We start from the raw sequence: 25,417 nt of genomic DNA on the forward strand, positions 1-25,417 counted from the left end.
CCCCCAACCTAGTGCACTCCAGATGTTGTTGGACTACAGTCCCTATCAGCCCTAGCAAACGGTATGGGATGATAGGAGTCGTAGTCCAACACCTGAGAGGCACAGAGCTGGGGAAGATTAGTCTAAAGATTACCACTTTTGCAGTCAGAACTGCTGCTTGAATGAACACTTTGGCCCAGCCCTGACATCTGACAACTGAAGCAATGTGGTTGCATTAGCAGTCCCATTAGCAACTAAGGTAATATTAGCATGGTTGCAACATGGCATCTGCACCCAGAATTTTATTGGGATTGGAGGATATTGTTTGAGTTGGCAGAAAATCAATCAAGCTTCCGTTTTTTCAGCTTGTAGTCCACCATGCGGCACAGCAACCTTTCCAAAGAGAATAGGTTGCTTTGCATTTACTCAGGGCATATACACCTTGTACATTTCAGCTGGCACAGAACCAGATTAGAGTTAGAAAGACCTGAGAAAACTCTTTTCACTTAGCAGTTGGGGGAAGGAAGACAGGGAATCATCATTCATTACACAGCAACAAGTCTCAATTTGCTTCCATGGTACACTCAGTTAGCTCCATTTGGAGGATGCACCTCTTTCCCAAGTATTAGGTGCTCAATCTCACAAGGGTGGCAAGAAAGGCTGCAGGGCCACATCTCTGTTCTAACCTATTCACTGTGTGGAGGATCCTCACATAATTTAGAACCCTGAGCACTCAAGAGTTCCAGTTCCATGGGAAGCCCCCATATACGGAGAAGATCTAGATATATCTATATAGACAGGTGTAGATATCGGGCTCAACACAGGAGTGGAAGAATAATAGGAGTAGAATGAATGTGGGGTTTGGACCAAAAACATGGCCTCACAGCCCCATTCACTTTGCTTGCCCTCTATGCACAAGTAAAAAAGTAAAGTAAAGAACCCCTGGATGGTTAAGTCCAGTCAAAGGCGACTATGGGCTGCAGCGCTCATCTCACTTTCAGGCCAAGGGAGCTAGCATTTGTCCGCAGACAGCTTTCCGGGTCATGTGGCCAGCATGATTAAACCGCTTCTGGTGCAACAGAACACCATGATGGAAGCCAGAGTGCACGGAAACGCCATTTACCTTCCCACCACAGCGGTACCTATTTATCTACTTGCACTGGCATGCTTTTGAACTGCTAGGTTGGCAGGAGCTGGGACAGAGCAATGGGAGCTCACTCAGTCACGGGGATTCGAACCCCAACCTTCTGATCAGCAAGGCGAAGAGGCTCAGTGGTTTAGACCACAGTGCCACCCGCGTAAAGAGGGCTATAGTACTCAACTAATACTTTACAAAATATACACATTCCTTGCCAAATCTGTTGAATGCTTGAAGCAGGATATATCAGCTGGATAGCTCAGTCGGTTATAGTGTGGTGCTGATAGCACCAAGGTTGTAGGTTCAGTCCTGGTAAGAGACAGCTGCGTGTTCCTGCACTGCTGAGGGTTGAATTAGATGATCCCCATGGTCCCTTCCAACCCTATGATTCTTTAGCATACAGTGTGGATCTGGATACAACTTTCTTCTTTTTCTTCTTGAATTAAAAACCCACCCTCCCCTCTGGTTCCCAAGAGAAGCGTTCACTTGACTCATCTCTCACTGGTGAGAAGGTACACATCACAATCACCAGAAAGTGACAGCACGACAATCAGGAAATACCAAAATGCTTTCCAGCAAGAAAGAGCCTTAGCCAGCTTTTACTTAACAATGGCAACTTAATAGTTGCAGTTTTTCAGTTGGTTCTTTAATCTTTTCTCAGGTACTTAATGCCACACTCTACAAAGAGACCCAACCTTCCAGGATCTGCCTTTACATAATAGAAACTGTATAACAGCACATTTACTCAGAAGTCCCGCTGAGTTCCAAGGGGCTTACTTCTAAGTAATTGTGCATAGGGCTGCAGCCCAACAGAATGATCCTGCACGTGTCTACTCAGAAATAAGTCCCACTGTATATTGTCTGCGCTTAAGAGGTGGCAGGTATTTTCATGAAGCCTGAAATTATTTTCTTCTTAAAACTCAGTTAACTCACAGCTAGATAGAGTACAAGGGCAAATTTAAGGTGCAAGTTCCCCCGGCCAGGGATGGTCTTGCTTTTGCACAGCACAGCTAGTGGAAAACAACAGTTCCATGAAGAAAAAAAATGAATCCATTTCTTCCCCATCACAAATTTTGAAGGCTTCTTATTCATTGAACAAAGAACTCAATGCTTCGGGCTTCAGAGGTAGAACTTCAACTCAAGAAGAAGTATATTACTTTTCATGGAAGGTGAACAGACCGTTCTACAGTTCTTCCCTTTGTAGAAATTGCTGTCTTCTATGTTTCTGCTGTGTTTGCAGCACCAAAGTGACCTCTCTGGGGTGTAAGTTTGGGATGGGGTTACTCCCTATGCTGCAGTAGATTTCTGTATCTTGTTGTTTAAGGGTCAGTTGTTTAAACCAACTAGAGATGTCTCACCACAGTCATTTCTTTCTGTCTGTTCTTCTAAGTGCACCCCCATCTGGTGAAAGTGAGGCACAGCTGATTTTCCCCAGGGACATTTTCTACAGCATGAATATTTTCACACCTTTCCTTCATTGCCATTTGGAGATGCATTCATGAAGAACCAACCAACTTGGCCGAGTTACAGCAATATCCAGGATTAGTGTAAGAAACCCCTATGGATGCATCCCCCCGTACTACACAACAAGTGGTTTGGAGCAAAAGCTTCAGGGGCCGCCTTATGGCAAGCCAGGGGAAGGGTAACAAACCAATCAGCCGTACTTGCTTGGTTCTCCCTTTAGCAAGAAGGGAAGGGAAGTGGTGTTCTAGGCAATTAGGCATAACTGTCGTGACGGTGAGGTGTCCTTGGCATCTGACAAAGCAAAATTCAGCTGCTCCTTTGCAACCACGGGACAGACGGAATAAGAACACACAAAATGGCTAAACACTGCAGGGAGCCTCCAGTGCTGCTACCCAATTTAGAGGACATTTCCATGTGACCAAAAGCCCAAATTTAATGCAGCCCTTGGAATGCAAGATTTCCTACAGGTCTCCAGGGCTGATGGGTGTAAATCCTGAGAGGAACGGCTCTGCCTTGACTTTCTTGTCGTTAACAGAAGTGTGGACCAGGGCTACCTCTTTATGTCCCTAGCTGGAACCCAGCAAGCTGAGACACAGTGGGACAAGAACCCAAGGTGCAGTCATACATTCCCCCACCCCCAATCCTCTTCGGAAGACTCCATCATTATGAATGTTCCAGGTGTAGGGACAGCCTCCAGTTCTGCTGCAAGATGGTGGTTATTTCCCTTGGCTTTTCTTCTTCTTTGTAAAGTCTAGAATCATGACCCCTGTGTCCCTGGCACCTGAGGTTCAGGTGTAGTTTCCTGGACCACCAAGGGGAATAACAAAGACAGAGATGTCATCTCCAGAGCCCAGCTTGTCATTGGCCAGCCTCCAGCCACGTTCCTTCAGAACCCCTCTGGACCTCACCACCAACTCCTGGGCCACCATTGTGTACCTGGGAAACAGAACCAGCCCATCAGAATGCACACCCACAATGCAAGAGATGTGGTAGAGTACAGGGTTGTTTTTTTAAAAAAAGTACTTCTTTTAAGTGTGAATGGTGTTCACAATAATGATCTCATCCCACCTCATTCCCTGTGCAAGTAATTAGGAAATTGTAGGCCAGTCATTCATTTACTCTCACTCACCTTTCAAATTTGGCCGGGCAGCAGGTGGGGGTATAAGGATCTGGCCCATTGGCCAGAAAAGGTTCCCCACCCATTTTTAAAAACAGTAAAGTGCAAACGGTTGGTTGCCTATATTCAAATGTATGTAATGAAGTTCCAACTTTAAAAAAAGCAAAAAAAATTAGCAAAAAAGTGGGCAGCATAGAGATGGGATTTTGAACGGAAAAACAGCTACCAGTTTAAAAGGTTAAACCCCTCCTTCTCCCCACACCTACTACTCAAAATTGCAACCTCTTAAGGCTGCTTTTAATTTCCAAGAAATTGGTGCTTCATTACACAGACACACATGAACAACAAACACATACTTTGCCCCTAAGACCTAACACCACCAGGGGACTTGAAGGTAAGAGAAACAAAAAGCATTCATGTCCCAGAATAGAAAAGAGGTAAGAGAATAATCCAACCCCAGACTGAGAGCAAACAATGGACCTCAGAATCTTAGGAAATAAAGTCTCTGCTCAACCACTCTGGTGTAAGTATTCCTCGGCACACAGGTGCAAAACCTTGCCCCACTCACCTGCAAGGGTCATTGGGCTCATAGCCCATTAGGACATCAAATACCACATTGGCAACCTCTCGGTCATTGGTGACATCCCAGAGGCCATCTGTGCCCAGCACCAGCACATCGTCAGGGCAGTGCTCGTACTGTGTGAGGTCATAAACGCGAACCTGCAGAAAAACGTAAGGGATGCAGCCTCACTGCTCTGGTGGCGAGGTTCTGCAAATGCTTTTCCTCAAGGAGAAGCACTTTCTGAGTCCTGTCACTCCCCAGAGGTGAGGAAAAATTCTGCGCTTAGACACCCCATTCATAAGCGTGCACAGGAATCTTGGAACAGCAGCACTATAGCTACCCAGTAGAATTATCCTGGACACTGAGGTCCAGCTCCGAGGGTCTTCTGGTGGTTCCCTCATTTGAGAAGTGAAGTTACAGGGAACCAAGCAAAGGGCCTTCTCGGTAGTGGTGCCCGCCCTGTGGAACACTGTCCCATCAGGTATCAAGGAAATAAACAACTATCTGGCTTTTAGAAGACATCTTAAGGCAGCCCTGTATAGGGAAGTTTTAAATGTTTGATGTTTTATTATATTTGATGTTTTTATTTGTTGAAAGCCACCCAGAGTTGCCAGGGCAACCCAGTCAGATGGGCAGCATATAAATAAATTGTTGTTGTCTTGAAAACTAGCTCTTGTCTTCTGCAGCTACACCAATCTTACCCACTGTTTCAAACCTTTCTATAATGCGCTCTCTCTCTCTCTCTCTCTCTCTCTCTCTCTCTCTCTCACACACACACACACACACAAACACACACACACACGCAAAAGCCCCAGAATTTTTCTGCCTCAGAATCTGATCCCTTGTGAGCCCTCCCTCCAGTGTCCTAAAGGGACTACTGTATAGATTTGTTGATGGTGGTGGACAAGACCTCAGTCCAAACGCTCAAGCCTGAATTAGAAGCACCACCTGTGTGGATGTGTGTGTGTTGTACAGCCTGGACACATGAGTGGAGTGTGTGTGTGTGTGTGTGCTGGAGGTGTGTGTGACAATCCTGCAAATCAGAATGGAGTGTGACAGAAAGAAGCACCTTGCCTGCAGCCAAACCTGGTTTGGAGAGCTAAGGGTGATCAAAAAGCTCCAGGAACATCGTTTTGGAATATTTGATGAAAAATAAAAATATGCTGTTACTGAGCAGCTGTAATTCCAGGAAGTAGAATCTGAGCTCTGATGAACTCACCTCTGGCGTGCAGGACAGGAAAGGTTTGATGTGGATGTTGGAGCTGTACACCTTGAGATCATGATCACCCAAACCCCGCGTCACCCCAATAGTTGCCATCATTCGAGCCTAGGAGGAAAGTAAGGTGGGGGAGCCTTTTAATAGGATAGCAACATAATGAGCATCTGTGCAACTCGGATAGGCTCCTAGCACTCTGGCTTGCCTTGCATGCAGAAGGTCCCAGGTTCATAAGTATGGAAAGAAGGATCAGAGGCAGTCAGCCATAAAGCAGAATACAGATCTCAATTAAAAGAGATGTCTCAATTTTTGAGCATGCCACATGCCTCCTCCCATACCAGCCTGGCTATGCATTAAGATCTACAGATGAAGCCTTTCCCTGGGTGCTATCAATTGATGAACTATGCATGTACAAAAGAGAGGGCCATTTCTGTGGTGGTGCCCTGACTTCAGAACACTTTCAGCACCAGGCCAAGACATTCCTTGTTTCCTTGTTTTATTTTTTTTTTTTTTATAAATTTTTTTATTGCTTTTTTCCAGAATCTAAATCCATCATCAATAACACAACAAAAGCGGTTTTACAGAAAGAAAAAGAAATTAAACAAGAAAAAATTCATTTTTCGAAGTCTTTTTTTTTTTTTTTTTCATCATCCACTGGACTTCCCCATCTCCTCCATCCCTGCATTCTTTATAATAAATATAAACAGCAAATTAATACCTTGTTTCCTGTGTTTTTGTATTTTCATCTAATTATTCACTCTGAAATTAAAACTTTTCTCAATCATTAACTTTGTTTCTATCAACTCCGAATTTCAATACTGAAGCATATTTACCTCAAACCTTAGCAAATTTTTAACATTCATATATCTTATAATGTTTTTGTAAATAGTCCTTAAATTTTTTCCAATCCTCTTCCGCAGCCTCTTCTCCCAGGTCTCGGATTCTGCCAGTCATTTCGGCTAATTGCATATAGTCCATCAGTTGTGTGTGCCATTCTTCCAGTGTGGGTAGCTCCTGTGCCTTCCAGTATTTAGCTATGAGAATTCTTGCTGCAGTCGTTGCATATAGAAAGAAGGTTCTGTCTTTCTTAGGTATCCTCTGGCCCACAATGCCCAAGAGGAAGGCCTCTGGTTTCTTCTGAAAGGTATACTTAAATACCTTTTTCAACTCGTTATAAATCATTTCCCAGAAGGCCTTCACCCTCGGGCATGTCCACCAGAGGTGATAAAAAGTTCCTTCAGCCTCCTTACATTTCCAACATTTATTATCAGACAAATGGTATATCTTTGCAAGTTTGACTGGGGTCATGTACCACCTGTACATCATTTTCATAATATTTTCCTTTAAGGCACTACATGCCGTAAATTTCATACCGGTGGTCCATAACCTTTCCCAGTCCTCAAACATAATGTTGTATCCAATATCTTGTGCCCATTTTATCATGGCTGATTTGACTGTCTCATCTTGAGTATTCCATTTAAGCAGCAAGTTGTACATTCTTGAAAGCACTTTCGTCTTAGGTTCAAGTAATTCTAGTTCTAATTTTGATTTTTCCACCTGGAAACCAATTTTTTTATCTTTTTTAAAGATCTCTAAAATTTGGGCATAGTGAAACCAGTCTCGCACCTTCCCTTTCAATTTTTCAAAGCTCTGCAACCTCCAAGTGTCACCCACTCTTTCTATTATTTCACAGTATTTTGCCCAGCCACCCCCCATATTAAGTATTTTTGTGGCTTTAGCCTCCATCGGTGATAACCACCTCGGAGTCTTGTTTTCAAATAAGTCCTTGTATTTAGTCCAGACAGAAAACAGAGATTTCCTTACAATATGGTTTTTAAACAACTTATGAGACTTTACCTTGTCGTACCACAAATATGCATGCCACCCAAAAGCATTGTTGAACCCTTCCAGATCTAGGACATCAGTGTTTTCTAGCAAAAACCAATCTTTCAGCCAGCAGAGGGATGCAGCTTCATAATACAACCTTAAGTCCGGCAGGGCAAAACCCCCTCTTTCCTTTGCATCTGTTAATATTTTAAATTTTATTCGGGGCTTTTTGCCCTGCCAGACAAACTTCATAATGTCCCTCTGCCACTTTCCAAAACATTCCACTCTGTCCACGATCTGTAGGGTCTGGAACAGAAACAGCATTTTTGGCAATACATTCATCTTTACTGCTACAATTCTTCCCAACAAGGAAAGTTTCAATCTTGACCAGATTTCTAGATCCTTTTTAATTTCAGACCAACATTTTTCATAATTATCTTTAAACAGATTCAAATTTTTCCCAGTCAAGTTGACCCCCAGGTATTTCACTTTATTAACAACGTTTAGTTCTGTTTCCTTCTGAAACCCATCTATTTCTAAAGGTGTCAAGTTTTTTGCCAAAACCTTAGTTTTTTGTTTGTTTAACTTGAATCCCGCCACCCGACCAAACTCAGAAATTAATTCCAATACTCTTTTTGTGCTGGACACCGGCTCCTGTAATGTCAAAACCAAGTCATCTGCAAAGGCCTTCAGTTTATATTGTTTTCCTCCGACCTGTATTCCTTCCACCTGCTGATCCTTCCTGATCAAATTTAGCAAAACCTCAAGGACAGAAATAAATAGCAAGGGTGATAGGGGGCACCCCTGTCGTGTTCCTTTTTCAATTTTAAACTCTTCTGTCACCACATTGTTTACTATCAATTTAGCCTTTTGTTCTGAATATATTGCATCTATGCCATTTTGGAACGCCCTTCCCACTCCCATCCCTTCCAAATTCTTCTTCATAAATTTCCAAGATATATTGTCAAAGGCCTTCTCCGCGTCTATAAATATCAAAACTGCTTTTGTATTCAAATTTGTCTGTAGAAGTTCCAGAACGTCAACAATGTTCCTAGTATTATCTGACAAATGCCTGCCAGGGAGAAAGCCTGCTTGGTCTTTATGAATAACTCCATTTAAGACTTTTTTCAATCTATTTGCCAAAATGTCAGCAAAAATCTTGTAATCCACGTTTAGGAGTGAGATGGGACGGTAGTTCTTAAGTTGAGTCTTTTCAGATTCCAATTTTGGTATCAAAGTGATGAATGCCTCTTTCCACGATTCTGGTGCCCCCTTCCCTTCCATAATTTGATTACATACCTCCATCAATGGCTGAGTCAGGTATTCCTTCAATATCTTATAGTATTTGGAGGTAAGTCCATCTGGGCCCGGGGATTTGCCTAGTTGCATGTTCTGAATGGCATTTTCGATTTCCTGTTGGGTTATTTTATAATTCAGGTCAGTTTGTTTGTCTTGTGTTAGTTTTTGTAGGCCATAGCTTTTTAAAAATTTATTTATTTCAGTCTCCACTTGGGGTCCTTGGGAAAACAATTTTTTAAAATATCTCTGGAAACACTTTCTAATTTCCTCTGGTTTCTGAATACATTCTCCTTCAACCTCTAGATTGGTAACAAAGTTCAGTTTTTGTCTCTTTTTCAGCTGCCATGATAGCAGCTTCCCACATTTATTTGCCGATTCAAATGATCTTTGTTTCATCTGTTTGATTTTCCATTCAACTTCTTGATTTATCAGTTTTGCATATTGTGCTTGATGGAATTTTATTTCTCTCAAAACTTCTTTTGATTTTGGATTTAGTCTCAACTTTTTCTCTCCGTCTTTTATCCTTTCCAAGATCTTGTCCTTTTTACCGTTCCAGAGTTTTTTCTTAATAGAATTCTGCTGTATCAGAAACCCTCTCATAACAGCTTTGCTTGCGTCCCAGATTGTTTTTTTTTCCACCGAAGTGTTCAAATTTAGTTCAAAGTAGTCTTTCATCGTCTTTTGGGCCTTCTTCACTATCTCCTGGTCTCTAAACAATGCATCATTCATTCTCCATCTGAAGGATCCAGCTGGTGTAAGTCTCAAGTCCATTTTCAAGGGGTTATGGTCGGAGCAAGTTTTAGGGCAGATCTCTACTTTTTTGGTCTTGGGTGCCAGTCCTCTAGATATCCAGATTTGGTCGATTCTTGTCCAGGATAGGTGGGCCTCAGAAAAGAATGTTCCCTCTCTACCTAGGGGGTTCTTTGTCCTCCAGATATCAATCAAGTCCATATTGTCTGTGAGTTCAAAAAAAGTCTTTGGTAGTCTGCCATCTTTAGTCACATTTTGATTTTGTGACTTATCCATGTGTGTGGAGACAACCCCATTCATATCTCCCATCAAAATGATGTTATTATAGTCCATATGGTCCAGCATTGTCTCATGCAGCTTCCCATAAAATTCAGATTTCCCCTCATTTGGTGCATAAATTCCAATTATCAAAAATTTTTCTCCTTGTGATTGTATTTCGATCGCCAAAATTCTTCCTTGTTCATCTTTGAACACAAATTTTGGTGCTAGGCTCTCCTTTGCATATATCACGACTCCCCTTTTCTTTTCTTTAGCTGATGAAATAAATTCTTGGCCTAGTCGCTTGTTTATTAGCACTCTTCTGTGGAGCCTAGTCACATGGGTTTCCTGGAGACAAATGACGTCTAGTTGTTCTTTCCTCAAAATGTGAAAAATCCTTTTCCTTTTTTCAGGGGAATTTGCCCCATGGATATTCCAACTAAAAAGCTGCAGAGACATCCTGGATCAGCTTGTTAGCCGATGGGGTTGTCTCCCTTCTCGTCTATGTCTGGAGGTGGATCTTTTGTACCAGGCGTGGGGGGTGGCCAGGTACCTGCTGTCCCTTTTCGAAGGTCCTCCCCGTGATCGTTTAGGAATTTTTCTTGCTCTTCTGCTGTTCTGATTCTCACCTTCTTCCCTTTCAAATTAAAAGATAATCCTTGGGGGAATTCCCACCTGTAAGGGATTGTGTTGTTTCTTAATAATCTTGCCAGATCCTTGTATGTAGTTCTTAAGTCCAACAATTGTTTTGGTATGTCTCTGAAGATTTCTGCTGTCTTTCCCTGTATCACCAATGGGTTTTTAAAATGTAGGCCAAGTATGTTGTCTTTTTCTTGCTTGTATCTCAATATGATCAAGCAATCCCTTGGTTTATCTTTCTTGGCCACTCTTCCCAATCTAAAAGCGGTGACGATTTTGAAGTCTTTCTCTTCTGCCAAACCCCAGAACTTGGATATTTCTGCAGTCAAAAAGCCAGCCAAATCTTCCTTTTCTAGTTCTGGAATATTTCTAATCCTAAGATTACTTTCCCGGTTTTTCAGCTCCGCCATAGACAGATAGGCCTGTTGTTCAGTGACCTGTCTACTCAGTGGTCTTACTTCCCCTCTTAATTCCTCAATCCTTTTTTTGTTTTGGTCTGCTTTCGTGTTTGCGTCCTCAGCTAATTTTCGGTTCTCTGATATAGTCTTTTCAAAATTTCCTATCGCCTGTGTGTTTTGAGCAACTTGGTCTGTCAACTTATTAATCGTTGCTGTAACCTGGTCAAATTTAGCCGCTTGTTCATCAGCTTTCTTATTTAATGCTGCCAGTTGATCCAATATTTCTTTAGAAATAGGGTCTAATCCTCCTGCAGCCATATCCTCCAAAACTGGCTGTTTAAATTGTCCTTCTTGCAGACCTGTCACAATTGGAACAGATGATCTACGTGGCTGCACAGGCAAAGTTGATTGCAATAGTTCAGTTTGTTTTGCTTTCTTGGCAGCCCTTGTTTTTCCTGCCACACTCATTCCACAACTGTCTAGGTTTCAAGGTCAAATTGTAAATCCCATGGGAAAAGCAATCATCCAGGCAAAAAGATTTCCAAAACAACCAGCAGTTCTCAGAGGTTTATATTTCCACAATCCAGCAGGGGGAGCTCCCCAAAAGTTTCCACCATTTAATTCCCAAATATGGTAAAATCCAAAATAAGGGGGGGAAACCCTCTAAATTCACTTTAAACTGCAGATGATAAAGGTTCTTTGCGAAGGTGTGAACAACAGTTCCTTTTTTGTAACTGCAAAGTAGCCCAATGTAACTTTATGTCTCTATACACAGTTGCCACAGTCTGATGTTACTTTGTATCCAGGCAGCCCGTGAGCTGGGGCTTATAACTTTATAATCCACAAAATATAGAGAGGTATAGCACAGTCTCACAATCAAATCCAAACTTGCAGGGTAAGTTCCAACTTCTTTTAAACTCCTTTCAACGCTTCCGCTTTAAAAAAACTTTGCTCAGTACTTTAAACAGGGACGGAAGACTGACTTCCTTTTTAGCGTCTCCCGCTTTCAGCCGAAATTCACCAATTTGATGTCCAAATAAAGCCTCAAATTTCTTACTCACGAGTTTGTTGTTTCCAATCAAATGTTCAAAGAAGAAAGGTCAGCGCTCATCAGCAGCAGCCGCGCGGCTTCGCTTCCGCGGAAAGAGCGATGGATTCACAGCACCGCTACCCCCTCCACGTTCCGGAGCCCCTTACGGGGTCCCTTCTGCGTATCCGAGGTCGCTCCTGGTGCCCGCCGAATCCCACGGCCACGGGCTCACTCTACCCGTGGTTTTCCTAAACGGGTCGTCGCTGTGCCGCAGCGCACGACCCTTTTCCGCGGAGCCCCTCTTCAACAACTGAAGAGGACCGCCATTGCTGTTTCGCGCCGCCTCCGGAAGTGGAGCCTTGTTTCCTTGTTTTAAATTGGTTTTATGGGCTTTGTTTGCTTTCTAGTTTTATTATGTGTTGTCATCCTGTTTTTAGCGTTGTATGAAGTGTTTTTATGCTTTCTCTTATTTTATAGGGCACTGCATTACATTGTATTGCTGTGTATCACCCTAGAACCCATCAGAATGAAAGATGGTTTAATTTTTTTTAACATAACATGCATTGTGTACTATGGAGTGGGGGAACAAGCAGGTAGGTACCATACAAAAATTGCTCGGTGCAGACTTACCAATGAGCCGTCTCTGTCAAAGCCAAAGTGTACTTCTGACACCAATATCGCATACCTCAACCTATATTATTAGGTCTACTCCGAATCATAGAATATTAGAGTTGGAAGAGACCACAAGGGCCATCGAGTCCAACCCCCTGCCAAGCAGGAAACACCATCAGAGCACTCCTGACATATGGTTGTCAAGCCTCTGCTTAAAGACCTCCAAAGAAGGAGACTCCACCACACTCCTTGGCAGCAAATTCCACTGTTGAACAGCTCTTACTGTCAGGAAGTTCTTCCTAATGTTTAGGTGGAATCTTCTTTCTTGTAGTTTGGATCCATTGCTCCATGTCCGCTTCTCTGGAGCAGCAGAAAACAACCTTTCTCCCTCCTCTATGTGACATCCTTTTATATATTTGAACATGGCTATCATATCACCCCTTAACCTCCTCTTCTTCAGGCTAAACATGCCCAGCTCCCTTAGCCGTTCCTCATAAGGCATCGTTTCCAGGCCTTTGACCATTTTGGTTGCCCTCCTCTGGACACGTTCCAGTTTGTCAGTGTCCTTCTTGAACTGTGGTGCCCAGAACTGGACACAGTACTCCAGGTGAGGTCTGACCAGAGCAGAATACAGTGGCACTATTACTTCCCTTGATCTAGATGCTATACTCCTATTGATGCAGCCCAGAATTGCATTGGCTCATGCCCTTGTTTAATGAAAATTCTCTCCACTTCTCCAATGATTTTCAAATGTGCTCAGTGCCTCACCTTTTTACCCTCTCCGTAAACAAGTGGAAACTTCAGGTCATCTTCTTCTATCCTTTTATATGCCCTGGTTAGAAAAAGAAATCACACAAAGAAAGTTAGAATAGGAAGCTGCCCTAGTAAGACCGCTGGTCCATCAAGCTCAGTACTGTTGCTATTGCGTGGCAACAGCTCTCCAGGTTTTCGGACAACAGACTGTCTCAGCCCTACCAGGTGATGCTGGGGATTGAATCTGGGACCTTTTGCATGCAAAGCCTGTGCTCTACCACTGAGCTCTGGCTGCTGTGAAAAGCACAACTGAATATCCTCATCCCAATGCCAAGCAAGCAAGCAAGCAAGCAAGCAACAAACTCAGGTCAGAACCAGTTCACTTAGGTAATTTCCCTGAGTGTACAGGCATGGATTTGCACAAACACTCACAAAATATATGCTTTTCTCCCACTGTTATCTTTGACCAAGCAGGATTACTTAAGCCATACAAAAATCTGCAGAAACTCTTTAGTAGAAGCAATAGCCTTATGAGTGTGAGCATCTACGCCTCTATAATACCAAAATAAACTCCCTTTTTAAAAAATGCCTTCATTGTCAGTCTCCGGCTTTAGTAACATGACAAAAAGAAAAAAGGGAGAAGTAGAGACTTTTCTAGTCCAGCAGAGTAGGGCAGTGGTGATGTAACTAGCTGTCACTTGAACACCAAGTTCCTTCGTCTTGCATTTCTGATTGATTCTGGCAATCAGTGTAATCTAGATCAGATGAAAAGAGTTACCAGCCATTCATGTTTTGGTCCCTGTACAGCATCTTTTTCCCCACTTCCTTATGCTGGATTCTTCGAGGGAACTCAAGGTGAGTGAACTCATTCCCCAGCAGCTCAGGTCTCAAAAAGGCCTGGGAGAGGAAAGGAAGAGCAAGTTTAGTGATGAACACTGCCTGGATCTTCTCCACCCAAACAACAGGAATCTGTAAGTCCCAGATCTCAAAGAACCCTCATGGGGGCGCACTGAGCATTCACAAAGCCTTCTATGATTTGTTCCACATGCTTTCCTATAGATATATGTTTGTATGTTTGTATCTCTTACACTTACAAAGAAGGTAATTTGGGGAACATTTGAAAGTGCAGAACCTGCCACCCCCCTCCCCAACACACACCTATCCATCCCCGCTCTCACACACAGATGGAGCATCTAGGACAGGCATAGGCAAACTCAGCCCTCCAGATGTTTTGGGACAACAACTCCCATCATCCCTAGCTAACAGGACCAGTGGTCAGGAATGATGGCTTGTTGAGATGAAAAAGTTATTGGTAGGCATCTAAAACAGTATTGTGAGGGTCAATAGGCAAGGAGTTCAAAAGTGTAGGTGCCGCCACGTTGAAAGATCAGCCACAATTTTAAGCAGCTTAATTATTTGCCCTAGAAATTGGCAATAGTGACAGTTTTACTGCTTGAGCAAATAGCAGCTCCGAGGGACAGGCAATCTAGATTGGGACCATGGATTAAATCCCCACTCTGCCCAACATATCATATCTGGATCCCCACTCCTGCAGCTATTATACAATAAAGAAAAAAACACAAGGCCCAGTCTTGATTAATATCTTGTTTGGAGCCAAAACTTTATTTTCAGTACTACAGTTGACTCTTGAGGGCACATTTGCATCTTCTGCTCATGGCAGAATTAACAATGATCTCCCCCAAGCCACAAATGTTTTGAAAAACCTTATAAAGTCACATTTGGTTAATAAAAAGCCACTCAGCAGAGAGCAACTAGACCTTTGTGACTTGCAAAGGATTTGGTTGAAGTGGTTTTATCAAGCAGCTACCTAATTGCTAGATGAAGCATGAATTAACAAGACTGAGTCTTGTGCAGAAAAAGCTTCCAGGCACAAAAAACATCCAAAAGTGAAAACAGAAGCTGAAATTATTTAAGAGATATTTAAGGGAGACTAATGCACCACTCTCAGTGAGTGTGCAAGCACCAAAGTTTAGCTGAACAGGCAATAATTTTCCATTACCCTAGACAATCTATCCTATTTCTGTGCAAACGGGGGGGAAACATGATAGACTAGATCCTATACAGACTGAATCCTATGCTATGTCTGGAGATGTCAGAATCCCATTTTGATACCAGGTTAGATGCTCCTGCTTCAGCAATTCATTCTCTTCCACACATACACTCAGAGAAAATTAAAGGTGGCTTTGAGATTATTGCCTTTTCATCCTGCAAAGGAAAAGGGCTTTCTTTGTCCTCCTGGCACTGCTGCCCTAATCAGGGTTTAATTTTCAGAGCTGGCACTGTGATTTCCATGACTTGCCAACGTCTTTAAAAAGAGGCCATTACTCAACAAGCAAACCCTCAGCCAAAGAGCCAGCAACAAAAGCTCAGAAGGCAGCATCTACATTCAGCATACCTGGTAAACCGCGCAAGAATGGGGCCCAGGACTCAAATGGGCAGCAAATTATGCAGCGAATCCCCCTTTACTCACCCTCTTGTGTATTTTGAGTGTAACTAATCCAGAGAAAAGAGGAAATGGGCAGAACAAATTCTATTTTTTATGGTACAAAAGCCAAACTACAGAAGATTATATACATCAAGTTTCCCTCTTGCAATGATTTAAGTGGGGCATTTCAGATCACACTGGCCCAGTGTAAAGGATCGTTGCTCTGGCACTACTTACAGAAAAGGGCTTAAGCTATAAAAGGGCTTTGGCTCAAAGCAAACGGCTCAAGCCCACGGGGGAAGTGTAAGATTGGTTTTCTGAGTGCTCAGTTTCTTTATCGCAGCCAGTGAAGAGGATCCATTACTCGGTGCAATTTCCTCCCTTCCAAGACATGGAAGCTGTTTGGATATAGAACAGCAGATAAGATTCCACCTGGTGTCTTGCCAAGGAGGTCCACTCTGAGCCAGGAAGCACTGCCAGCAGCACCTCTGCTTGCTTGCTTGCTTGCATTTTGGACACTCTCACTGTGCTTCCCAGGGATTCTTTCCCCTCCTCTGCCTCAGGGCAGAACTCATGCAATATGCAAATAATTTTAACAAAACCCTGGCAGCTCCTTCCTCTTCTAGGGAAAAGAGCTCTGTGGGGGGGGGGGGGGCTGAACCTTACCTTGCAAGCCTGACTCTAGAATCGGGGGGTCAGCAGGGGGAGCAAAGTGAAACGGTGGAAGTGAGCAGGGCCTGTATTACCGTATTTTTCGCTCCATAAGATGCACCTAACCATAAGACACACCCAGTTTTTAGAGGGGGAATGCAAGAAAGAAAGTATTCTTTAAAGGGAGCGCTGAGCAGAGCCTGTATGCATCCCAGGCTCTGCTCAGAGCTCCCTTTCACAAGCCATGTGGAGCGTGTGTGCGGCGCTTGCAGGCTTTTCTCCCTCCTCAGGGAAAAGCCCCCAAGAGCCACACACATGCTCTGTGCGACTCTTGGGGGCTTTTGCAGGAGGTGGGGGAAGGGACAGAGGGGCTAAGCCAGAAGCTAGAACAGCAAGAGGGAGCACTGCCCAGTGATCCCTCTTGCTGTTCTGGCTTCTGGGATAGCCGCTCAGGCTGCATTCGCTCCATAAGATGCACACAAATTTCCCCTTACTTTTTAGGAGGGAAAAGGTGTGTCTTATAGAGCAAAAAATACGGTACTTTTTATTGTGCAGTGCTCAAGAGCATTTTGGAAGCAGAAAGGCAGGAGCCCAGCACCACCAGAGCCTCTGGACCAAACTAGGGATGACGTTAGTTAAATAAATGCAATTCACACACACATTAGTAAAACAGCAGCCACAGGGAAGTCTGAGCAGCATCATGACCACACGGGGTGAGCAGGAAGAGTTTAACCCTCACCACCACCACCTGCCTGTGATGGTCCCAAGAGGAACTGCCCCTCAAAGCTGCTATGTGCTCTGGAGGGAAAGTCTCCATTGCTTCCCTCCTGATGCAAAGAGCAGTTTGTGGTGCATTTTCTTTAGCACCATGGCAGTGGATGGAAAACACACGTTATGTGGATGGACGCAATTAACACCACATCTAGGTTGGGTCCTCTCTTTATTGTACCTTCACTAAGAGAGCCTGGAAATATGGAAGGAAGAGACTGAATGTTTATCAGCTACAATATCTGCCACCTCCAAAGGTTTATTGCCAGATCACTTAAAACATCAATCCTGTTCACGCAGGTTGCTTTTCATTTTTAGCACTATTTTTAATGTCCTTGACCTCCAAGCACTGGAGTTCTGAATATTCAGCACAAGGCAGGGTAATTAATACCCGCCTCCATCAATAACTGCAGTACAGCTTCCATTATCAATACTGGTTCCTGAGTGGATGATGTTTTGCTATTCTGTTTTTCAAATTAAATTTCCATTTATAATTTTGTACTACAAAATAGTATTTTCAATTACTACAAAACAGTATTTTGAGGTTTGTTAGGCTGTACATGTACATATGACTGTAAGTATGTAGGTTTAGACATACATTTATTGGTGAGCTATTGGGGCACTTGAAGACATTGTTCGTACTGAAACACCTTCTCACGTTTATTCCTGGATGGGTTTGGTTGATAGTGCTAAGTGTTGGGCAGTGGGTTAAAATAAATCAGATAGGGGGAAAAAAAGTTAATTCTTACTAAAAACTGCAGCCTTTGCCTCTCTGTCTCTGGAGTAAACTCCCTGGACATTGGAATGATTTCCCCATTACGGATGATAATGGCCCTGCAATGAAACATGGAATGAGGACATTAGAGAGCATGTGAGAGAAAGAGACAGTATAGGAAGAGAAAGCAGAAAGGACATCCGCGGGCAAAGGGAAGCAGCAGTGTTAGCTAAGGTCCACTTTGCGTATGCTTATTTTCTATACAGAAAGGTGATTACTGTGCAGGTGGTTAGGGGAGAAGAATAAGCATGAAGTGTGGCATGAGAAAATGGTCTAGGCAGCTGATAAATGCAATGCATTGTCACACATTAAGTAGCCTAAAGAGGCTCCCTCTCCCACAGATTCCTCTTCCCAAAATGCCATCTTATGAGGCATTTGCAATTGCATCATGGAGCTCAGAGACCTATCAGTCAAAGTCTCCCTGATAGCATCCTGTCAACTGCGCTACCACAATTGGAGGAAGAGAGAATCCTCTAGCTCGCTGCACCCCTTTCAATCTAAAGAGGCAGAATTCATTCCTGCTGTGTTCTAAGGATTACTGTAGCTCCTTATTTCGTAAGGAAGGTTAAATCTAAAGGCCTTGTCTTACACAAGGCCATTCAGTGAGGTCCATGGAGAAGAGATCTGAACACAAGTGTCACATTTCAGCCCAGTACCAGTAATTCTCTGTCTGTACAGGAAGTTGCAGGCACAGGTATTTGGGATTTGTCTCCCACTTCAAAAAAACCTCTCTGTAAAATGGATTAGAGCCTTCCCGAACCTGATGCCTTCCAGATATTTTGGAGTACAACTCCGATCAGCAGGCTCTGCAGAGCTTGTCTGTAGTCCGGGGCAGAAGTCCCCGGTTGACTGGAAGGCCTGGGATGTTCTTGGCATGATTGCCTAAGTCCAGCAGGTTCCTGGCGGGGCATCCTGGCCGATTTAGCCCTCCAAGGCCCACTGCCCCTGTGGATCCTGCTGCCCAAGGTGGTTGCCTCACCTTGTTTCATGGGTGGGCCAGCCCTGAACAGTGGGACATTGGACAACACAAACACATGATGAAAGGAAGCAGAGCATTAGGAAAAATCAATCTAGAAAACAGCAGAAAGAATGAAGGGTGATCATGAGAAGAAAAGCATGGCCAACATAATCGGTAACCATCAACAAAACCATAAGATACAAAGTGCTCAATACATAAATTTGAATATGCACAATTCTCACTCCAGCCAACACTATTGATTGCTAACATACTGAGATTGAGCAAGAGTGCTCAATTTTTTTGTGTTTGAAAACAGCAACAGAGTGCTGCTGTTTTCAAACAAAAAAGGTTTTATGAACAAAAGAAGACACAAAATTCAACTGAACTGCAATGGTAGGCAACAACTGTGCTTAACTCCCAAAGCCTCCAGTGGCAGTTCTAATTTTGTCTAAGTCTTGCATCAGGATCCCGGTTCTGCTGCACTAAAGAATGGACTATGACATATTTAAATAATTATTCTGGTTTGATGAAAAACTTGCATTTGTCTGCAACAGTGATAGAGAGGATGTGCCACAGACACATGCTCAGAGCTCCCAACTGATGCATACGAAACATTACCAACAAATTTGCCCTTCCTATCTTTTTATCCATTCATTGTTTCCTACTTGGTTTTTTTCAACATGCACAGAGCAGAGCATGCAAAACCACAAAGAAGACCGACAGAGAAATCAGAATGAGGAACAGAACAAGCAGAAGACTCAGTGGGGAAAACAAAACCAATACTTGCCAACTCAAACACAACAACAACAACAACAACAACAACAACAACAACAACAACAACAACAACCTGCAATCAGTTCCCCTTGTTTGGGAGCCCTTGCCCTAATTGGCATCCTTGTTTCACTTTCATTCATCTATATTCCAAAGGTTCTTAAGGCAACAAAAAGATATTTGATGAGAAAAAAGTCAAAGATGACACACCAAGAAAGTAAGGGTATTCCACGTTTAGAAATGAATCACTAACAGCAATTGTAACCATGGACACTGTATCAACTATAGATTAACTGGAGACATCTACACTGCTCTATAGTCTAAAAGTGGCCTAGCAACTATTCCTTAGCCTACTTTATGTATTATCTACTGCTGTCCCTGCCCCAATGTTGTATGGTATCTTTGCCATGCCCCTGAAAGGGAAAATGTGCGCACATTGGCCTCCATGAAATTGGGGGTGCTACACAATTGTGGTTCCAGATCATGTGGAAGCCTATGCAGATGGAACTCTGTGCGCATAGGCTCCTCCTCTTCAGACATTCCCACCAGTGCCAAGATGTTGGGGCTGGTTCCAGGAATACTCACAGTGTTGGGAGTAGGGCCACAAATGCAGCCTCACTGCCTATTCTACTCATGGAACCCTTTTCCTGTGAATGATGGGGGCTATTCTCCCTAAACTACAGTTCAGTAAGGAAGAAGAGCTAAGAATCTCTATTGGAGAATCATCACCTTCTCCAAACTGCATTCTCAGGATTCTACTAAACTGGTATACTGCCAATGAAAGTTTGTAACGTAGATATACCCAGACAACTCCACACTTGGATTACAATACAATATCTCGCTGATTACACTCCCCCCCACACACACACCATGCATCCAAGCTGGTTATGACTTTGAGAATGGCTTCCTTGCAGTTTATAGGTACCATCAGCAAACCTCCTGTTCTCTAACCTAATTTCCTACCAAAGTGACCACAGATTGACAAAAACAGTTTCAAAACACACCCACATTCATCAGGATGGAATCTACATAACAGAATGGTTGTTGCACACTAAAGCCTATTCCTCATACTGATTAGGATTGAAAGGAGACTATAAAAAGACTCAGAAAATGCAAACAAAAGGTACAGCATGGCCTTAAAGGGGGCGGGGGAGAGAGGTGACTCCTCTAATATTGTCTTTCCCTCTTCGCATGCTAAAATCAATAAGACCTGAGATACAAGGGTGTCAGTGACCCAAAGGTGAAAGAAGGGCATTTTGAGCAGGATTTCAACAATCTGGGGGGGGGGGTGTTTGGCCAAAAAATATCAGATATTAGTTTTTTGCTTTAAATCTATGAAAAGCATCTGTCAGATGCTGGTACTCTCAAAATACTTTCATTTATTTTCAACGTTTACTAAAGAGTTTGGGTTAAAAATAAAGAAAACAGTTACTCATTGAAATATAGCTGTTTTCATATTTGGCATTAGTACTAGATGAATGTCCTGATTATCAAAGAGAAATTTATTTTAAAATTGCTGCTGCAAGGCCAAGGTAAAGAGACAAGCAGTAAAAACATTTTTTTGGAACGCATCAACAAACATTGATTTTTCCATGCCTAAGACACAGCACCCCTTCCCCCCTTCCCCTTGTACAGTAAAGCCTGCATCTGTGGGGAGGAAAATGGGGAAACACTTGTTAGCCCTATACCTAATGCTATTATACCTGCTGAAAACACAGGCAGACCACAAGCAGGGCTGGCAGTCCCAATTTTGTTCCCCCACCTCTATTATGTATAGAAAGGATGAACAGCCTTTTCCACACTGAGGCTTCATTGACTCATGGTCCATCCTTCAAGGGCAACTTGTGAAAATGGGTGTGCTCAAAGTGTAAAAGTTGGTGTGGCCAATCTTTTCTTTTAATGATATGGGCTGGTCCAAATGGGACCTTTGGCCTCACAGTATCAGCAGCTGGGTACTAATGGGAGCAACCAGGCAATATATGATTTTTCAAAAGCTAAGTTTTTGAAAAACAAAATTATCTTTTTTAAAAAATGCAGGCGCTTGGTGCGGGTTGTACAAACACCTTTTGGCATCAAAGTGGTTTGGTAACTCAGATAATGACTACGTAAAGGCCAGGGAATATTATTCCTTTCCTAGTGCCACCCTATGTATTTTACTGCCTCCACCATAGGGCGTAGGCAAGCACCTGGAGGGGCGCATATTTCTAGATAAACTTTGGTGGGTAAGTGGCTTTCTCTCTAACACTCCTGAAAGACATATTTCTCCTGGGCTCTCATATGACCTTTCCAAGCTCATTTGCTTACATGAGGGCATTCCATTCCGTAACCAACGGGCAACTATGGCTGGGAATGACTTCGGTTCACTTCCACTAGGCACTCAAGGAATCTTATCCTTCTCCTGGTGACATGGCTTGGGCTGCCATGACCCAGCAAGCAGCAGAGTAGCCTTTCCCGCCCTCGTCTCTCTCCTACCTACTGTCACCTGCATTGGCCACGTAGAACTTCCCCAGGAGATAAACCGCAGCCAGGGCACAGCAGCCTCCTGATGCATGCCGAGCCACCCGTTCCTGCTCGATCTGAATGTCCTGGGGAGACAGAAGAAAAGACTCACTTGTGGAAGGCAGTTCTCTGAAGAGAGGTGCAGCACAACAAGACAGGAAGCACACACATGCATCAAGGTGGACAGGGGTGGGGAAACCTTTGGCTCTCCAGATGTTGTTGGACTCCAAAATCCCACTGGCCTTGGCCATTGGTCCATGGCAGCTCATGCTGATGTGGTCCAACAACAAAACCCAAGTGCAGGTCCTCCATCCCTGAATTAGGATTATCTTTTACAGCAATCACCCAAGCTGCCTCAATGCTTTAACATTAAAGCTCTGGTAGCTCCCAGTGCCCTGCCAATACAAGCTGCTCCTTACAAGATTTTTTGCAGTTGGGTCCAAATGTTACACAAAGTGTAAATGCATGCAATGGTAGGAAGCCCAATGATCTGTTTTAAGATGTGGAAAAGCCATGTGGGGGAAGCAGCAATCAGGAGCAGAGAGTGATTCATTCTTTCCCACTCACCACTTTGTCGCTCTCACAAATAGCTTCCCACATAGGTACCTGCACTTCCAACATGTTTCTTGGGAAGCGCATATACCTCAGTCAAGAACAAAATAGACATGTATTGCTTCTGTTCTAAAGGGTGTGTATAAATTGAAGCATTTCCCTTTAAAAAATGCAGACATTTTTCCAATCCCCACTTACCTAGGTAGGAATGGGGAAGCATTTGCAGATAAATACATACTTGACATAATAATACTGATATTTCTATACTCTGGTGTATGGATCTACTCACTTGAGGTTATCTTTTAAACTTACTAAATCTCTGAAATTGGCTTCACAGCATTTGGTTTCCTCTTGGGTCAAGGAGAACAGCAGAACCCTCAGACTCATTCCTTATTTTACTAATGGAACCACATTAACTCCTAATCTGCTTTTAAAGGCAATCAATGCCTATTTTTCCTAAGCTGTTTTAGACCTTTAGTCCTTCCCTTCCTCTTCCAATTTAGACCAAGCTAGGAGGATTTTAACTGCATGCAAATAATTAACATGCATTTTTTAAAAAAAAAATAGCTGCCACAGAAAGGAAAAAGAATGAGATTGGGGCTGCAATACATTAAGAGGGAGGGTTACACCTGTCCTCCTCCTCCTCCTCCTTCTCCTTCTCCATGAAACCAACAAAAATCTGTAGAAACTTCCCTTCCCTTTGCTCCCAAGGTCACCGGCAGTTAGGAATCCGGCAGAACATATTTGCTTTTCAGCAACAGTGCATCCATCTTCTCCTAAAGTAGCTCCCTTATCTGAGTTTGCATGGCTTTAATATGCAATCTTGCAAAGGACTGTATGCTGTTCCAATGATGCAATTTGTTTGTGTGTGGTGGCTTCTCATCACAAGATGTCAATATCATGGTGTGTGAACATTGTTGAGGAAGTTTCTGCCCACACATCAATCCCAGAATGCACTGGGCACTTCTCCAAGATAGGATCAGGGAATACACACACACACACTCAGTTCAGTAGGGCTATTCACTTCCTCGTTATTAGAATCAAAGAACTGTAGCATTGTAAGGGACCACAAGAGTCATCTAGTCTGATCCCCTGCAATGCAGGAATCCTTTTACCCTACATGGGGCTTGAACCCATAACCCTAAGATTAGGAGTCTGATACTCTACCAACTGAGCTATCCTGCAGGTATTGTTTACAATGACTATTAAAAGGAACAATAGTGTTTACATGATTAATTATTACAGCAAGGTAGAAAGGAATGTGGTGGAGAGACTTGTAAATATTTTTAAAGGCATTTGGGAAAGGGCTGTAGCTCATTGATAGAACATCTGTATTTCATGCTGAAGGTCCCATGTTCAATTCCTGGCATCTCTAGGTAGAACCCGGAATGTACCAAGTCTGAAACCCTGGAAAGCTGCTACCAGACAGTGTAGACAACACTGATGGACAAATTATCTCTATAGTGCAGATTTACATGCTTCTATTGCTAACTTATTTTAAAAGTGGAGGTGAAACAGTAGCAACAGCACATTTACTCTGTGCACTGAAGGTCTGGGGATCACTATTCGACTTCTCAGGCCCCACACCTACACCCAGTTTGTCATGTGGGAAGCCATGAAAAATTATATGCTTATAGTGTAGGCAGCTTCTGACTCTGTTACTTCCTGTGCTGCAGCAATGGAGCCTGGGGGCCTTAACTTCGCAAGGCTGAGCTGCAGAGGAACAGCCAAGCAGAGCAGACTCATGATCTGAAAGCTGGGTAAGCAAATACCCTGTCAGACCAAAATAGTCATGGGTTGCCCTGTCAGCATCTTGGCTGCAAAAGGAAGTGAATCCACATTCTGGATGGAGGACAGCCAGGCAGGAATGGAACACATTCCAGATCCTAGAACTGTCTGCAGCTTGCACTTTATACCATGTCTGTCACTGTGTGGGCTCCTCAAAAATTGTGTTGTTTTTTTTAAAAAAAAACCCCACACAAAACAATTAATTTAGGTTTCTTTCATTTGTGACCTCAAATGATTCCAGCTGGGTATCAGAGCTATACTTTTCTAATTTAAATCTGAGATTTAGGAAAATTCGGGAGTGAATAATTCACCCAAGGTCACTTGGTCAGTTTCAAGGTCAAGCAGAATTCTTTACCTGGAATCTCCCGTGTGCAAACTCAGTTTTCTATGTATTGCACTCCACTTCTGTCCAGCAAAATATTTTAAAATGTTTTTATAGCATTGAATCAGACCTTCTTCTCCAGCATACCCCCCATTTTTTCCTAGCACACTCACCATCTGCTTGAATGCATTCTCAATAGCTCCCACCACCAAACTCTCATGGGAAACGGCCTTTTCCATATGGAAGCGTGGCAGGGCATTGTTTGGGACCTCAGCGTCTTCCTCAGCCAGAGGAACCCTGTTTGGTTCTCTTAGAACTGTCCTGGGACCATCTTCTAGGCAGATTGGAGGAAGGGATGAGTCTTGCAAGATGTCCACCAAGTCTCGGAGTTGGTCACGGATTTGGAAGTGAAGCAGCTTGGATGCCATGACTGCAGCTCCGCTTCCAGCATGCCCATCAAACAAGCCCCAGTAGTAAAAAGTCAGGCCTTTGGTGCCCTGCAGGAAATGAGGTACAAATCAAATCAAATATAAGATAGAATTGCCCCGAAGAGCCGAAGGAAACAAAACACATGTTAAAAACCAAAAGAAATGAGGTAGTAACACTACACGATTCCATAAACTTTAATTGTTGAAGCAACATTCAGCTCCTTCTGCACCACTGGTTAACTTAAATCACAATGTGCAAATTTAGAGGCTTAGAGGACATCCTCTTCCTGGACTCCTGATCTACTGCAATGCAACTGGAGAATGAAAAACGGAGGGAAGGATCTGTGTGTAAAAGGCTATGGAGTAAAAAAGCTTGAAGGGCACGTATGGCAAATTCATGTGCCACTCATTCCTTTT

The 25,417-nt window shown here is 43.2% G+C and overlaps 1 protein-coding gene across 1 annotated transcript in view; it reads right to left on the minus strand.

The window, feature by feature from the left end:
• Positions 1–2,994: 2,994 nt before the first annotated feature.
• Positions 2,995–25,417, minus strand: part of PPM1J (protein phosphatase, Mg2+/Mn2+ dependent 1J) — a 30,483-nt gene continuing 8,060 nt past the window's right edge. Inside the window, exons 3-10 of the mRNA XM_053393506.1 lie at positions 24,746–25,069; positions 21,884–21,996; positions 17,657–17,741; positions 13,821–13,939; positions 13,058–13,121; positions 5,480–5,587; positions 4,267–4,418; positions 2,995–3,517 (exon numbers count right to left, since the gene is read on the minus strand). Of these exons, the coding sequence (XP_053249481.1) occupies positions 3,370–3,517; positions 4,267–4,418; positions 5,480–5,587; positions 13,058–13,121; positions 13,821–13,939; positions 17,657–17,741; positions 21,884–21,996; positions 24,746–25,069 (1,113 nt within the window). The 3' untranslated portion in view covers positions 2,995–3,369. The remainder of the gene's footprint in view (positions 3,518–4,266; positions 4,419–5,479; positions 5,588–13,057; positions 13,122–13,820; positions 13,940–17,656; positions 17,742–21,883; positions 21,997–24,745; positions 25,070–25,417) is intronic.

This window comes from Podarcis raffonei, chromosome 6 (genome assembly GCF_027172205.1).
Source record: "Podarcis raffonei isolate rPodRaf1 chromosome 6, rPodRaf1.pri, whole genome shotgun sequence".
Taxonomy (NCBI): Eukaryota; Metazoa; Chordata; class Lepidosauria; order Squamata; family Lacertidae; genus Podarcis; species Podarcis raffonei.